Below are 18,358 nucleotides of genomic sequence, written 5' to 3' on the forward strand. Positions count from 1 at the left end.
AAGGCACACACCTGTCTATATATGGTCCCACAGTTGACAGTGCATGTCAGAGCAAAAAACATGACATGAGGTCGAAGGAATTGTCCGTAGAGCTCAGAGACAGGATTGGGTCGAGGCACAGATCTGGGGAAGAGTACCAAAACATTTCTGCAGCATTGAAGATCCCCAAGAACACAGTGGCCTGGAATAAGTTTGGAACCACCAAGACTCTTCCTAGACCTGGCCGCCCGGCCAAACTGAGCAATTGGGGGAGAAGGGCCTTGGTTAGGGAGGTGACCAAGAACCCGATGGTCACTCCGATAGACCTCTAGAGTTCCGCTGTGGAGATAGGAGAACCTTCCAGGAGAATAACCATCTCTGCAGCACTCCAATCAGGCCTTTATGGTAGAGTGGCCAGACGGAAGCCACTCCTCAGTAAAAAGGCACATGACAGCCCGCTTGGAGTTTTCCAAAAGGCACCTAAAGACTCTCAGACCATTAGAAACAAGATTCTCTGGTCTTATGAAATCAAGATTGAACTCTTTGGCATGAATGCAAAGCGTCACTTCTGGAGGTAACCTGGCACCATCCCTACGGTGAAGCATGGTGGTGTCAGCATCATGCTGTGGGGATGTTTTTCAGCGGCAGAGACTGGGAGACGAGTCAGGATCGAGGGAAAGATGAACAGAACAAAGTACAGAGAGATCATTGATGAAAACCTGCTCCACAGGGCTCAGGACCTCAGACTGGGGCGAAAGTTTACCTTCCAACAGGACAATGACCCTAAGCATACAGCCAAGACAACGCAGGAGTGGCTTCGGGTCAAGTCTCTAAATGTCTTTGAGTGGCCGGACTTGAACCCGATCGAACATCTCTGGAGAGACTTGAAAATAGCTGTGCAGCAACGCTCCCCATCCAACCTGACAGAGCTTGAGAGGATCTGCAGAGAAGAATGGGAGAAACTCCCCAAATACTGGTGTGCCAAGCTTGTAGCATCATACCCAAGAAGACTCAAGGCTGTAATCGCTGCCAAAGGTGCGTCAACAAAGTACTAAGTAAAGGGTCTGAATACTTATGTAAATGTCATATTTCAGTTTTTTATTTTTAATGAATTAGCAAAAATATCTAAAAACCTGTTTTTGCTTTGTCATTATGGGATATTGTGTATAGATTGATGACGGGGGGGGAACAATGTAATCAATTTTAGAATAAGGCTGTAACCTAACAACATGTGGAAAAAGTCAAGCGGTCTAAATATTTCTGAATGCAATGTATGGCCAAGACATCGTTACTCATTGTGTATTTATTATTACGTGTAACTACTTTTCTATTATTTTCTTTCTCTCTACATTGTTGGGAAGGGCCCTTAAATAAGCACTGTTAGTCTACACCTGTTGTTTAAGAAACATGTGACAAAGCAAATGTGATTTGATTTGAGCCCACGCTTCCCAGCTGTTCTCTCACTCCTTCAGAGACCTACTCATACCTACTTGTGGCTGCTATTGACGCACAGTCACAGATCTGTTCCCATATAACAGCTGGCCAATGGAGTGTTTGTGACAGCACAATGATCCTCTCCATTTAACATGACCACAAACAAACCTCCTCTCCTGTGAGTGAGTGAGTGAGTGAGTGAGTGAGTGAGTGAGTGAGAGAGAGAGAGAGAACAACCCAATATGCATGTGAGTAGTAAAAGTGAAGTCAAGACTGATACACTGGAACTAACCAGTCCTTTGAGGTGAGACAGTGAGTTAAAAGAGAAGAGTGAGGAAGAGGAGGACTCACGACGAAGAAGAATCCGATGCTCATCATCTTGGCCGTCCGTGTCACGTTGTGATTGGCCAGACCCCGCCTCTCAAGCACCTGCTGGGAGATGACATCACCCACCCCCACCAGCGTGCCTGTAGGAGAGAGAGGGGAGAGAAAAGAGGGAGGGAGGTGAGAGGAAGTGAGTAACAGAGAAGATCATTGGGATCTGGTCATCCGCCGCTCTGTGCCAGCAGCCAGGGGACACGTGCTTAGACAGACACATGCCAACCTGTGATGGTGCCAACGACAGAAAAAGCAGTAGAAGCCCATTCAAAGACATCCGCCCCCATTAACCATTAATCCCCTGTATACCTACAGACCTTCACATGGTTCCAAGACAAGCCCCCTGCCTCTCTGCTTTACTGATAACATCAGACATCACAACTGATGATTATCAAACATAATGTACCTAAAAAGAATCAACATTGACTCACCACATTCACCACTACTGTTATAATTGTTTTAATGAGTGTTCTATAATACATCTCTATGGTTTTGAGACCTAAATATACTGTAGTTACACTGGTGCAGAGGAATGGTTGACTGGGCATTTGTCCTACTCTACACATGTCCACTCCTTACAAAGACTGTTACATTTACATTTGAGTTATTTCGCCTACGCTCTTACCCAGAGAGACTTACAGTTAGTGCATTCATCTTAAAAGGAAGATTGCAGAATTAGGTTGCTGTTAAACATTGACTTAAAAAAATATATATATATATTTTATTTAACCTATATTTAACTAGGCAAGTCAGTTAAGAACAAATTGTTTGACCTACACCGGCCAAACACGGAAGACACTGGGACAATTGTGCGCAGCCCTATGGGACTGTGAAACAGCCTGGAATCAAACCATGGTGTCTGTAGTGACGCCTCAAGCACTGAGATGCAGTGCCTTAAACCCCTGCGCCACTCGGGAGACCCCTTGTTTCATCCTTCCAACTAAAAATCCCAACACGACATATCACTTTACACTTGTATTTTGGGAGACATTTATATTGAAATTTGACCAAAGGCATGATGGGAAAGCATTTGGAAAAGTGACGTCAAGAGAAGAACACAAGGGAATACACAGCAGAGTGAAGAAGAGTGTCCACATCATACCTAGTCCTCCTACTGTTTTAGAAAAATATTTTGGCACGCTGAATAAAGCCAACTTATGATATGAGCATATCCTGTGCATTCTTTATTCTGTATCAGCAAAAAAAACCATTTTTACCACATATAACATGCAGGCTTTTAGCATAGTCCCTTTCACACCCATGCTGGCTTACGTTACCCCTACTAGCTAACCACTAACAGCCTTGAAACGCATCACTTATGAGTTCAGCACATCAGCATTTGTTTACTGTTACACAAAATCAAGATAAACCTTTACCATCACAGTAGACACTGAACGTCTATAACCAAACTGGCTAAAACTCTGTTGTTGGCCAATGGTAGGTAAAGCTTGCCACATGCTTACCTGAGTGCTACTATTAGCTTGCAGCAGTAAATCCAGGTAAATGGCTAACACAAACATTGGCTACCATGATATCCTGCAAGTTATATTGGCCAATGAAGATCAGGCAATTCAGCAAAAATAAAGACAATACTTGAAATAAACAATGACATTAATCCGATTGGTATTTCACCATTAATTTCCACAAAATGTGCAGTATTCTGTTGATGGAGTTGTTGTAGCTAGCTAGCTTATTCCCAGCCCTTGATCATGACTCTTAGTTCCATTACATTACACATAAAAGTAATTGGACGGGGCCTCCCGAGTGGCGCAGTGTTCTAAGGGACTGCATCGCAGTGCTTGTGGCATCACTACAGACCTGGGTTTGATCCCAGGCTGTGTCACAGCCGGCCATGCTCGGGAGACCCATGACATGAGGCGGCGCATAATTGGCCCAGCGTTGTCTGGGTTAGGGGCGAGCCGGCTGGGATATCCTTGTCCCATTGAGCTCTAGCAACTCCTTGTGGAGGGCCGGGCTCCTGCAAGCTGACTTCAGTTGCCAGCTGGACGGTGTTTCCTCCGACACATTGGTGCGGCTGGCTTCAGGGTTAAGTGAGCAGTGTGTCAAGAAGCAGTGTGGCTTGGCAGAGTTGTGTTTCGGAGGACGCATGGCTCTCGACCTTTGCCTCTGCCGAGTCCGTAGGGGAGTTGCAGCGATGGGACAAGACCGTAACTACTGTTTGTTGAGAGCCGTGACGTTCGGTCTGAACAATAACATGCATCGCTTGCTGTACGGATTTTAGCTGTTTCAGCCACTGCCTGTCACCAAGGGAGTACCCCAAGGCTCGATCCTAGACCCCACGCTCTTCTCAATTTACATCAACAACATAGCTCAGGCAGTAGGAAGCTCTCTCATCCGTTTATATGCATATGATACAGTCTTATACTCAGCTGGCCCCTCCCTGGATTTTGTGTTAAATGCTCTACAACAAAGCTTTCTTAGTGTCCAACAAGCTTTCTCTAACCTTAACCTTGTTCTGAACACCTCCAAAACCTCTGAGGGTTTAGAGCTTGAGGTAGTCATCTCATATAAGTACTTGGGGGTATGGCTAGACGGTACACTGTCCTTCTCTCAGCACATATCAAAGCTGCAGGCTTAGGTTAAATCTAGACTTGGTCTCCTCTATCGTAATCGCTCCTCTTTCATCCCAGCTGCAAAACTAACCCTGATTCAGATGACCATCCTACCCATGCTAGATTACGGAGATGTAATTTATAGATTGGCAGGTAAGGGTGCTCTCGAGCGGCTAGATGTTCTTTACCATTCGGCCATCAGATTTGCCACCAATGCTCCATATAGGACACATCACTGCACTCTATACCCCTCTGTAAACTGGTCATCTCTGTATACCCGTTGCAAGACCCACTGGTTGATGCTTATTTATAAAACCCTCTTAGGTCTCACTCCCCCCTATCTGAGATATCTACTGCAGCCCTCATTCTGTTTGAGAATGAGGTCCCCAAAGCACACACATCCCTGGGTCGCTACTCTTTTCAGTTCGCTGCAGCTAGCGACTGGAACAAGCTGCAACAAACACTCAAACTGGAACAGTTTTATCTCAATCTCTTCATTCAAAGCCTCAATCATGGACACTTACTGACAGTTGTGGCTGCTTTGTATAATGTATTGTTGTCTCTACCTTCTTGCCCTTTGCACTGTTGTCTGTGCTCAATAATGTTTGTACCATGTTTTGTGCTGCTACCATGTGGTTGTTACGTTGTGTTGCTACCATGCTGTGTTGTCATGTGTTGCTGCCTTGCTATGTTGTCGTCTTAGGTCTCTTTTTATGTAGTGTTGTGTTGTCTCTCTTGTCGTGATGTGTGTTTCGTCCTATATTTATTAATTTTACATTTTTAATCCCCCGTCCACGCAGGCGACCATTTGCCTTTTGGTATGCCGTCTTTGTAAATAAGAATTTGTTCTTAACTGGCTTGCCTATTTAAATAAAAGGTTAAATAAAATAAACAAATAAAATCTTTCATATCGGCGAGAAATAATTTTCAAAAAACAAAAGATTGAATTTAATCACACCTTTATATGGTTAGGTTTCCCACACAGCCAAATATTCATGTTACAGAGCTTGTTTACAGAAAACAGACAGAAGACAGAGTGGACTACCTGTGCTAATTAGCTATCTGCGTCTCCGAACACGTGTGTAAACGGAAGACTGACGCCACAAACGTGTTGTCACTGAAAAATGGTATCGGTTGCAACTGTGTTAAAACAGTCTACAGTACGTATTTTGCATTTGGGAAATGATTTTGATGTGATATGAAAGTAGTGGGATTTTTGTTTCTAGAACCTTACCACATTTAGATGGAGTATTTGGCTATTGAGCTTCCAGACCCAATACGCCCTTTAAACAGAACATGTAAGGTCCTTGGACTAAGGAGTAACATTAGGCTCCTTTAGTACAATATTGGGCTAGCTTATTCCGTCCCCAAACACAATGCTAGATCCATGTGAGTGGACCAGCTCATTTTGAATGGCCCGGTGCACTTAAATAGCTGGCTATCTTCGTGTTTTCTAATCTACTAGTGACATAACATGACAACTCTTTGGGCACTTTAGTACCTGCTTACCCGATTCACCGAAGCCGCCCGCCGTGGTGCTGTAAGTAACACCGGTGGCATCAGTGGACTTGGAGCCTACATTGATTGTGGCCAAAGAACCGATTCTTAGCTTCAGCTTCATGTTGAATCCACTCTTCCACTGTTGGTCACCGTTGTAATTGTATAAGTGAGGTCCGCATATGACTGAAGCTCCCCTGACCCAGTCTGCCCGAAAGCGGTAGGACTTCCTTCCCATCTAGCTACTCACATTTCGACCAAACATGCATGCCGGTAACCAGTGCACTGCCACCACCACCAGTTCTTCTCTTGCGCCAAAGCCGCAATGTATTGTTGGTATATGAGTATTTGATAAATGTAATTCAAATTGTGAAAACAGAAATTAAATTTTAAGGGGGGGATAAACTGTTTAGATGGAATATCATCAATCTACGTTGTTAGATTTGTGGAAATATATTGTGCAACCTTCCCTTTAAGATAGCTAGGTGGAACAACCACATATCTCAGTAATAGTAAGAACATTTTTTCTCAATAAAGTAGATATCAGCAAAGTCGGTGAGAAACAAAATTGTCAAGTGCGAGTGTTAGTTCATGAAAGGCAAGTGCTTGACAATAACTTTTTTAGCCACTTGTATATCGGACAAGCAGGACTGATTTTTTCTACTTGTCCGATTTTTTCTACTTGTCCGAAGTACAAACTCAAGTCGCCTGTCCCCCAAAAATGAAATAATCTGTTACACCATGGGCCAAAACAATGACATAAAATTGTGTTGTATCATGCAAGGAACTACTTATTATCACTGGTACTGACAACAGAAGACTGCTGGTCTCTGATCCATGTATTATATCTCCTGTCATTGTGGCCTTGAGCAAGGCACTTAACCCCCCACAAAGTAAAATACTGCACTGATAGGCTACTGTATAAAACATACAGTGAGCTCCAAAAGTATTGAGTCAGTGTCACATTTTTTGTTGGTTTTGGCTCTGTACTCAGCACGTTGGATCTGAAATGATACAATGACTATGAGGTTAAAGTGCAGACTGACAGCTTTAATTTGAGGGTATTTTCATCCATATCGGGTGAACTCCTTAGAAATTACAGCACTTTTTGTACATAGTCTCCCCATTTTAGGGGACCAAAAGTATTGGGACAAATTCATTTACATGTGTATTGAGGTAGTCAAAAGTTCAGTATTTGGTCCCATATTCCTAGCACGCAATGACTACTGTACACCAAGCTTGTGACTCTACAAACTTGTTGGATGCATTTGCTGTTTGTTGTGGTTGTGTTTTAGATTATTTTGTGCCCTATACAAATTCATGGTAAATAATGTAGTGTCATTTTGGAGTTACTTTTATTGTAAATAAGAATAGAATATGTTTCTAAACACTTCTACATTCATGTGGATGCTACCATGATTATGGATCATCCTGAATGAATCGTGAATAATGATGAGTGAGAAAGTCACAGACGCACAAACATCATACCCCCAAGACATGCTAACCTCTCACCATTATAATAACAGGGAAGGTTAGCATTTTTTGAGGTGGTTTGATATTTAAGCGTTTAACTTTCTCACGCAACATTATTCACGATTCATGCTATAACTGGGAAAATTACTCACTAACTAGCAATGAATATCAACAATGCGAACACGCAGCTTGCTTTGATCTCAAGAACGTATCTCGCGACTTCATGATTGAAAGACCGCTCCTGCCTGTCAATGCAGGCGTATAATAATTCTACTGCGATGCGCTCTGCAGAGATTGGGACGACATTGGGCAATACATCCCATCCGGAGGACAGTTTGATTCAATTCTGATCAGAGTCACCTAATTGTTTGATATTGTGATTTTTGCCTGATTAGGACCACTTATCTATAATCTGCTCGTCTGACAATTAGTTGTACTTGCCCTGAAGAGTGTTTAAGATACTCTTTGAAGAGGTAGGGTTTCTGATGTTTTCAGAAGATGGGCAAGTGTAATTTGGATATTACACAGTTGTAGTACATTTGTGACAATGTGTAGATTGATGTGAGCAAGTGTCTTGCGGTCACAATGATATGTCAACAAGATGAGACCACATCTAATAGGCTAATATCATTAGATAGAGGCACTAAGCCAATTTAACCAATATAGCCATTAATATACATTTATTTTATACATGCACTGAAATCCAATAAAGACAATTTTCCTACACATTCACAACCAAAGAGATGTGCATCTTAAAAATGTATAATTAATCAATTTGATGTTTTTTTTTTCTCCAAATCCATTGAGGTGATTTAGCAAGGGCTGATTATCCTGATTTAGAGTCACATGCAATAAAACACTTAAAAAGTTCACTTTTGTCCTCTGGCCTCATCAACAAAGCTCTGACTGAATGAGTCATCCTAAAACACACTGGTCCTGTAAGTCATTGTCTTTGGAGGGCCTTACTGCCACACGTAGGGATTACTGACGCACTGAAGTGTGTCTGCCCGGGTCACACAGGATAGGTCAAACCTTCCAGAAGCTCCTTGCTCTGTAAATACTTCTGCACTAGAGGGGGGGGAGAGACTTGTACGGTGTCATTTTATCAATGAGACTGAAAAAGAGAGAGAGAAAGAGAGGAGTCAATGGACACTGGCCTCAGTGACTGATGGAAACATATGCCATTGCCAGATAGGCCTCAGTGGGACATGATCGTGTCCTGCGTGTGTGTGTGTACGGTGCTTAAAGACAATTATTTTGGGTATCTCAGATTATTCAGGCAATTCTCACATAGTAACTTCATTGGGAGGAAGGATGTTTGACACACTTTTTACATTTTGTATCATAAACCATTTTTGAGAAAATCATGATGAAAGTGGCCATTTTAGGCCCTTTTAGACCTATACATGCCTCCTGTAAGACCCTATGATCCGTACATGATACAGGCAATATCGTGGTGTCATTATACTCCTTATGGTAGCGGTCGGCAACAGGCGGCCCGACGAGCAAATTTTGGTTTTGGGGAGAAAACAAAATACTGGAAATTACCAGGAATTCAGCAACAACAAAAAAATATTTTGAAAGTCTGTTCCCAAGTATTCCCACAAATAAATAAAACGCCTCAATGTAATCAAGGTATGAAATTATTGTTATTTTCAAATACAATCTCTTTTTGGGCTTAGTTGTGGTCAATTTGAAGTGTGAAAATGATTATAATTATTAAATCCCATGTCTGGATTTAGTTGCCTTATCGTGTGCTCTAACATATGGAGTATGTCTAGATTCTGAAATACACATTTTCACATTCATTTATTCAACATAAAAAATATTCATATAAATATCTTAAATGTATCTTTTTGGATTTTGTTCATTTTAAGACATTTTGTTTGGAACAATATACTCTCCAAGTACATCACATTTCCAGAGTGGGCTCTCTGCTAATTCTGAAGTTCTGATAAATGTTATGAGCTCCACCAACACAGTGAATGAGAAAATGGATTCAAAGGGAACTCTGCTGGTGGTTTGCTGAATGTACAATCCCAATGGGGGGCTGTGACTGGTTAATGACCTATAACAAGCATAGTCATTGCGTCTGTCGACAACTTACCGTAAATTCCGGACTACAAGCCGGAACTTTTTTCCCACGCTTTGAACGTCGCAGCTTAAACAATGGCGCGGCTAATATATGGATTTTTCCCACTTTCAAATTTGTGGGTCCTGACAGCGTGGAGCATTGTCAAAAAATCCACTATCATCAACGGGTTTCGAAAGGCTGGACTGCTGCGTGTTGAAGAGGGCTCAGCGGGGGATTTGCCTCCGGATGAAAGTGACGAGAGCGACAATGAAAACGATCCAATATCGGATGAAGCAATTCTGAGGCTATTCAACTCCGACACCGAAGGAGATGACTTCAGTGGTTTCAGTGCACAGGAGGAGGAAGATAGTGACCAATGACTTTCTTGGTAGGCTACTGTTTACTGCAAATGTTTTATTTTTTGTTACAAGCCGTGTTTCGTTAAAGCCTATTTATTTTTGTTACAAGCCGGGTTTCGTTAAAGCCTGTGTAAAGTTAATTTGTTTCAATGTACCGGTAGGCACCTGCGGCTTATAGACATGTGCGGCTTATTTATGTTAAAAATAATAATTTTGTAAAAATTCAGTGGGTGCGACTTATATTCAGGTGCGCTCAATAGTCCGAAAATTACGGTAATTGGCGGCTCGCGGCAATATTCTAAATGAATGTAGTGTTTTCCGTAGTCAGCTGAATGCACTGTTGAGTTCATAGAACCCGATATCGGCTAACGGAGCGGTAAAAGTGGTTTCTAACACTTCTGGTGCATCTTCATATAGTTTTCTTCCTACTAATGTGGCTCAAGACTGAATGGTTGGAGCTATTACTGATTATGACCTCACTCCATTCTTGAAGGCCGAGACTCTCAGGAACACGCGTTAGAAGGGAGTGATAAATCTGCATAGAATAGCTTGACTAAGGGAAATTAATTGATTCCCTATCACACACAAAGACTGTTTGATGATCATCATTATCCTTGTTTTCCTGAACTTCCAATCCCTTCGATGCATTTCAATCACTCCAAAGCATACCTTCTTCAGACTGAAATATGCCATTACCTGATTTTACATATCTTTGTGCTATAACTTTAATTGAGATAATGGCAATAAGGTCAGATTCAAAGATACATCAAATAATTTTTTACATATTTGTTGCTGATACCCCCAAGTGACATAAAATAGAAAATCAGAGATTCAAATAGCTTGATAGTCCATGTTAATAGTATCTTAAATATCATGCATGAATCCATTTGATATCATGTAGTAGGCCTATGAATCATTTTTACTTGCTGACCCCCCCCCCCCCCAACCCCCATTCTCCGATTGTTACGGTGGCTCGCCCAGTGATTTTGTTTTACAAAAGTGGCTCCCTCAGAAATATTAACGACTACCACTGACCTATAATGTCAACTTCTATGTATAAAATCTATCATATCATTAAAAGTACCAGAGAGGGCATTCTGGAAATTTGACTTGTTTGAAGAGTAAAAATAAGCTAAATCAAAAAGGGTCCTTTCCATAGATTAATAACATTTTGAATGTTGAATAAATGAATGTGATAAAATTGTATTTCAGAATCTAGACATACTCCATATTTTAGCACATACTATAAGGAGTATAATGACACCAAGATGTCTGTATCATGTACAGATCATGGATCATAGCAGGCATGTATAGGTCTAAAAGGGCCTAAAATGGCCACTTCCATCATGATATTCTAAACAATGGTTTGTGATACAAATGTAAAAAGCATGTCAAACATCCTTCCTCCCAATGACGTTTTTAAACGAGAATTGCCTGAACAATCTGATACCAAACATATTTTTTTGCCTACGCTGGCATGGAATCGCACGTGCGTGCGAGACCTCCTGTCAACACACACAGGAAGTGCCAATCAAGAAGACAGAGCCGTCTCCTCCAATCTGTTGGAAATGTCACAGGTCCCATTCCCTTCCGCTGTCCAGAGTCTGGCTGGGCTTGGGGGCATCGATCCCCTCGCGGGAAGGGGGACAAACATACACATGCATTATTTATACATGCTTAAACAAACAACGGCCGCGCGTGTCTCTGCGGAGATCAGCTCATATGGGAAATCTACAGCAGAGGATGCAAACATTTGATTTAGGAGGTGCATTGATGAATATGACTGAGCGAGATTGGTTGATGATAAAAAACCCATTGATTACAAAAAAGTATGGGGGGGTTGTTTCCGCTTTTGACAAAGAGTTGCGAAAACGGTGACTCCTAACTTGTTATGATGCAGCTTCTAAATTAAGCTAAAAAAAAAGATGACTCCTCTCCATGTCTCTGACTAGAAAACTTCTGAGAGGAAAAACAATTCCATCAATACGCTGCACAACAAACAATACAGGCACAGACCAATGTGTTCTAGCCTTTGTTGACATCACGACAAGAGACAAAGCAACACAAATTTGTTCTCTCTGCGTAAGCAAAAGTCGCCAGTATCTCGTTAGATATGAGCACAAGCCAATTTCAGGCTCAAAGCATTCCTCTTTGTGACACTCTCTCACTGGCAGGTCTGAAGAGTCAGATAAATGCCAGCTCTCACCGAGCAGTTAATGAACAGAGTCATACAGATACAACACATGTGGAGAGAGAGCAGGTTTCATGGAGGTTCATAACAGAGGAAATTGTGGATTCTTGTAAACAACTTTTGGCAGACAGTAGGCCTACTAGATAAAGGAGTAAACAGTCTGTGTGTGTGTGTGTGGTCTGTTTGTGTGTGTGGTGTGTATGCTACTTATCAGGAGGAACAGAGATGAGCAGCCCTGACTGTGGACAATGGGACAGAAAGATAACAGGGGAAAGGGGTGATCAGACACCATGGAGAGGTAGAATCCCCTCCCCTACAGAGAGGGAGAGATGGGAGCGTATTAGACCACTGCCCAGTGCCCACACCTCCAGCCTGTTTCTAGGGAGCACTACCTGGGCCAAAGCTTACACCTCTAAACTCCAGAACAGCATCCTCTTTAAGATGCAGGATGACCAGGCTAGGTGTTGAGATGCATGACTCGGTGAGGTGTGAGAACCACGGCTGACACAGACAGCCCATCCAACCACTGACGGCAGAGCTCCAGATTTAGTGTGCTTCTGTTTTTAGCTTGGCCGTTGTCAAATGATGACGCAGCGTGGTGCGGCGGGGACTAAGGAGTGAGCAGAGAACATGACCAGGTTTAAAAACAGTTTGTTCTGGGCAATGTGAGCTTGACTGGCCCCTCAGGCCACTCTTCAAACGACACACAAACACTAGAGCACACACACATACAGGGCCTGGGTCAGAAGGCCTTCACCTCTCTTGGAGGAAATGAATGGAAGGACAGAGAGACACGAAGGAACACAACCTGAGTATCAGAACTCAGGATAAGACCCAGATGCAGACAGCTAGAGTCACAGATGTTTATTGACCCAAACAGGGGGCAGGCAAAAGACAGGTCAAAGGCAGGAAGAGGTCTGTAATCCAGGGCAGAGTGAATAAGGTACAGAACAGCAGGCAGGCTCGGGGTAAGGACAGGCAGAGGTCCATAAACAGGTCAGAGTCAGGCAGGTACAGAACGGCAGGCTCGGAGTCAGGGCAGGCAGAAATGGTCAGAACCGGGGAAACTAGGAAACAGAACTTGAGAAAGCAGGGAGACGGGAAAACACGCTGGTAAGACCTGACAAGACGAACTGGCAACAGACAAACAGAACACAGGTATAAATACACTGGGGATAATGAAGAAGATGGGCGACACCTGGAGGGGGGTGGAGACGAGCACAAAGACAGGTGAAACAGATCAGGGTGTGACATTGAGGGGGACATTGATGGACAGAGGACACACACACTCACCCCATCAAACCATGGAGAAAACTGAGCGGACCCTATGCTCTCAGATCTGCAGGGAGGAGGAACCGAAATGTGGCTAGATTGGTTAAGAATCAGGCCATGGTGAAGCCCAAGTCTACAAACCTCCAGCTGCATCAGCAAGAGGATGAGGTGTTGTGGTACTCATGTTTGACACACTGAGCAGGGAACTTTCACCTGAAGACAGCTCAGACCTGCCTCTACCTCCCACAGCCAAATATCATGTTTTAAAAAGGACATTGGGCCTTAATAATAATGTATTCCAAGGCAGACAAGCCCTCTTTGTATGATCTAACTTTTTCTTAAAATGTCATGGAATAATTAATAAGGTAGTTGGGAAGAGGGTGGAACCTTTTATGTGCTTTTACTGGAGCATCTACAACTTGACCTTAACAACACACACACACACACACACACACACACACACACACACACACACACACACACACACACACACACACACACACACACACACACACACACACACACACACACACACACACACACACACACACACACACACACACACACCTTAACAGATCAGATAAACCTAGATCTATCTTGACTGGAGTGTGTCCTTCATTGTAAACCTTTATTGTAATAACTGGCCCTTTAAGAACAGAACAGCCATGAACCTTGAGAAACACAGGGCTTATCAACACTACATGAGCTCACCCTTAAACACAGCCAGACACTACCCTCTTACAGCTACCATTTCTCTTTTGTAAGGTCCTTTGTGAGTGTTCGGCAATAAAACCACAGGACAGGTGCAACAAAAACATCTTTCCTCCAAACTTTAATACCATATCTATCTAGCTGGTAGCCACCATCTGATGCCCACTGAGACATGGTCCCGTAGCTAGTCAAGAGGTGCCAACGAGCTTCCTCTCCCCTCCTTTATTGAGAGTGCTGATGTCAGCACTAGCTAGCTTGGCAGGCTGGCTGGCTGCGGCTCTAGGGGCCCGTCCTTGAGGGAGAGCCAGAGCCTATAGAGGCTAATGGGGCTGATGGTGATTGACGTGGCCCAGGCTAAGTGAAGTGATCTGGGGGAGAGTTGGCAGGCGTTCCCCCTGGGGCCTGATGGTTGTTCCACTGGGGAGGGAGTGGACCCACTGAGCCCTCAGGGGCATTTAACTGATGAAGCCAACCCAGCCTGACCCGTCCCCTCCAGGTAGGAGTGCCTCTCAGGATCCACACTCACAACTTGACTTTGGGATTCAGCTACTGCTACCATAGCTCACTGGTGTCCTGAGATCTCCCTTTTTCCTCATTCAGTTTGTTCGTTGTTCAATCATTCATCCATTGATCAATCCATTCATCAACTGACTGATTGATGTCAGGTACTGAATTCCATGTATCCTACAGGCTATAGGTAAGCAGACCTAGAGCTAAGCTAAATAGAGGTCAGAAAAGTTTGGGTTTGTCTGCAGTTGCTGTGTCTCTGCCTTTTTAGAGCAGATCTTCATGTCTGTGAGGTCTGGTGGTCCCCTCAGTGGGGAGAACACACACTCATTATCTCGTCTCCAGTGCACTACAGTACATACAAATCAGCATTTCCACACAGCTACAGTAGCTAAATGTAAACCAGTACACCCTCTCCCTTCTCTCTCCAGTGAAAACTAAGATGATGAGTCACTCTTCAAGTCAGACATCTTAATTACATAAAATGTTCACTCTGCCTGCAACCCCTTAACCCAGCTGCCTAGGAAGGGCACTAATGCGTTCTTATTACAACCAGTCTTCCCTGTACCGGATATCTCCTACAAATCTGTGTGGACACATTCCAGAAGAATATCAATAATCAATTAAATTGAAATCTCATAACACACCTTTGTTAATAATGGCAAAGACAGAGGACAGCTTTGCCACTGCCAGGCTTCTGGGCGGTTTGACACTGGCGCTCCTTATGCGATCAGTGAGGTAATGACTAAGGCAGGGGTGTGACCCTTCCCTAATTAGCCAATTGTTCCTCCTAGTAAAGTGTTGAGGCATGAGATCAGATTTGGAAAAAAGGGGACTGTGTCGTTTGGATAGTTAGGCCTACTTACTGTGGAAAACAAAACACTCATAACAGCGTCCAGTTTTCATCATCCCATAAAGGTTGATTTGGCAGGCAGTCTCATGTAGCTGTGGCAGCACATTGTCGTGTGGTTGTATAAATAGGGATGTTGTTGACGTTTCCACTCTGAATCGTTATCGGTCACACAGACACAGCTTTGCCTCCGAGAGGAGAAACACCAAGGTAACAAATGAGGGCAATATCAAAGCCTTTTTTACACTGACAGTGACAATATAGACTTGGGCTACCACTGAAGTACAAGTTATAGAGGAGCGAGTCAGCCAAATATTCCTATCAAATCAGGGTGAAATATCTGAACAAATATTGATTAGATTTAATTGGCTATCAAAACAAGGCTGGCACCTAATCCTGACATATGCATCATCTCCCAAGGACCTACAGTATAGGGGTAGTGAAAAGACTGTTCTTCACTGCCATCTTGTGTTAACAGAACAAAAACACAGTGAGGGCATGTAAATGTTGGTTAATGAGACACTTCAGCATTTTAATGGAAAAACACCTATATTCTACAAGAGGACATAATAAAACTATATAGGAGAACATTATGATTTACCTGTCTTCAAGGCAATTTCCACACCTACATAAAAAATAAAACCTAATCAAAATATCGATGAAGTCATATTAGCTTGGATCCTCTGATTAGTAGTCACAGTGCTTCCTATGATGTTTGCAACCATAATCTACACTGTCACTGAATCAACAGGAAACATGTCAAATATTTACAGAATACAGACAGGGCTCCATTTTAGGGTACAGCACAAATTGAACAACCCCATTCAGACTACGAGCTCTCATTCAACAGCCCCATTCAGACCACCAGCTCTCATCCATAAACCATGGAATAGGGGGATTGCATTTGTAAACATTTGGACAGACACAGTCTGTGAGATGGATTTGACATCAGAGCTGAAAAAGTTGAAGCAGCTGAAATCAGGTGAAAGCCTAAGACAAAATTTTGGGGGAAATTGACTATCTTTGGTGGAAATTATGCCGGAGGCTTTGCTGTAGAGGGGGGCAGTGGACATAGTGTAGTCACTGTAATGTAACCTAGTGTTGTGGGTGTTTTCATACCGGCTGTGATTATCTGGACAGTCCATGGATGCCTGGTCATAAGAGCCTGGTAGGATCTCCACAGGCCCGCCATTCTCCGCTCTATGCTGGAACACAGACAATCTTGTCAGAACCGCTTATAACCAGTCATAACCCATATGCCTTGCCATCAACTGATTGATTGTGTGTGGACATTGGTAGTTCAATATAGAACTTTAGATATATGAGACATTACTATTTTCATTATGACTTTTGAAAACAGCTAATGGTTGGGTGATATCTGTACAGTTTCTTGATATCATTAAGTAGACAACCAAACGTTACTTTACTAAAAACACAGAGGAAGTAACTGCGGCCATATGGAAAATGTAGGCTAGCCTACTCTGCAGCTTATGCAATGGAATGCCTGGCGGGCAGACAGATGAATGGCACGTGCTGCCTACATAACGTTTTCCACATTACCTTATCACGGGGAAGGGAGCAAAATTGGATTTGGCCAACTTTACTACACTGTAACTAGTTACTGCTACTGCAGTCATACTTGCGGTACTTAATGTAATCCTGATAGTGAAAATATTATTTATTTATTCAACATATCCCTGTTTCCTAGTCAACCAGACGTAAAGCATCCTAATCCTAGCCTTGCAACCTCATTAGCTAACGTTAGCTAACTTAGCTACTCTCTGGAGTTCTGCCACTAACGTTACTCTGCCACCGATAAGAAACTTGTCATCCAGCTCTAACATTATAGTCAAGCTAATCCTTTCTACATAATACAAACGGTACAACCAGACAATGAAAGTGTTACAAAGCGAAAAGATAGAATAAAATTGTTACATGCCTTCCTTAATACAGATCCCAACTGAGAGACACACAACACAGACTATTCTAACCGACGTCACTTCCACAACAAATACAGCATCAACTGGATTATGTCACCCTCTGGTGGTGCAATGCTAACCCTATGAGAAGTGACCAATGTAGTGATGCTGAACTTCTGTCCTTTTCTATTTTCAAGTACTCAGTTCTCTCTCTCACAGACAGTTGAACATGAACAGGGTAACACAAAACTAAAACATCCAGTTCGTATTATTTTATTGTTTCTTGGACATGAAATGATAGCATGAAATATTGCAGTGATTTGTGTGTGAAGATTCCTTTTTGCTAAGAGAACACACACAACAAAAAGCCCAATGAAGCCTTGTCCTGACATCATGCTTTTTAAAAATGTCTAATCGACAAAAGGCACACAAAAAAAATCTAGATTCATGGAACATTGTTGAGCATATAAATGTAACCAAGCTGTGTGAACCACACAAGCAGATATACAGTAGTAAGCAGACACCCATGGACAGTTCAAGCTATACAAAACAGAAATGCAGGTGAGGTAACAAACATAGCTAAAGCTGATGCCCTATAGAGAAGCCTTGTTTGACACATAGAGACCCAGTAAAGACAACCACTCTCCCTAAGGGAAAAACATAGATGTTTTTATTATACACACACACACAACTGGACAAATATGTAACACTGTGTTTACCGTCCAAATGTCTGTTAGCTAACAATATGCATATGCATAGTTTTGGCTAAAAAATGCCTGAGGATATCTTGGGGATCCTCTTTTTTTAAGACACTATATTTAATCACTCAAAGCCACTGAATCCTCAAGGTTCTGTCTTGCAATCCTGTAACTATGAAGGCCAGAAAAACAAAATATGTACATGGTCAAGCTGGTCAGCCTATTAAAACATGATACAGGTGAGGTAACAAACATAGCTAAAGCTGATGCCCTATAGAGAAGCCTTGTTTGACACATAGAGACCCAGTAAAGACAACCACTCTCCCTAAGGGAAAAACATAGATGTTTTTATTATACACACACACACAACTGGACAAATATGTAACACTGTGTTTACCGTCCAAATGTCTGTTAGCTAACAATATGCATATGCATAGTTTTGG

At 42.6% G+C, this 18,358-nt stretch overlaps 1 protein-coding gene across 2 annotated transcripts in view; it reads right to left on the reverse strand.

The window, feature by feature from the left end:
• The window catches only part of mpv17 (mitochondrial inner membrane protein MPV17), a 31,753-nt gene extending 14,449 nt beyond the window's left edge, over positions 1-17,304 (reverse strand). Inside the window, exons 1-3 of one of the 2 annotated variants that reach the window (XM_029750710.1) lie at positions 17,238-17,304; positions 16,418-16,503; positions 1,765-1,880 (exon numbers count right to left, since the gene is read on the reverse strand). In XM_029750710.1, the coding sequence (XP_029606570.1) occupies positions 1,765-1,880; positions 16,418-16,490 (189 nt within the window). In that variant the 5' untranslated portion in view covers positions 16,491-16,503; positions 17,238-17,304. The remainder of the gene's footprint in view (positions 1-1,764; positions 1,881-16,417; positions 16,504-17,237) is intronic. The other variant, XM_029750720.1, reaches the window with a different exon arrangement.
• Between the last annotated feature and the right edge of the window lie 1,054 nt (positions 17,305-18,358).

This window comes from Salmo trutta, chromosome 1, assembly GCF_901001165.1.
Source record: "Salmo trutta chromosome 1, fSalTru1.1, whole genome shotgun sequence".
NCBI classification, from domain to species: Eukaryota; Metazoa; Chordata; class Actinopteri; order Salmoniformes; family Salmonidae; genus Salmo; species Salmo trutta.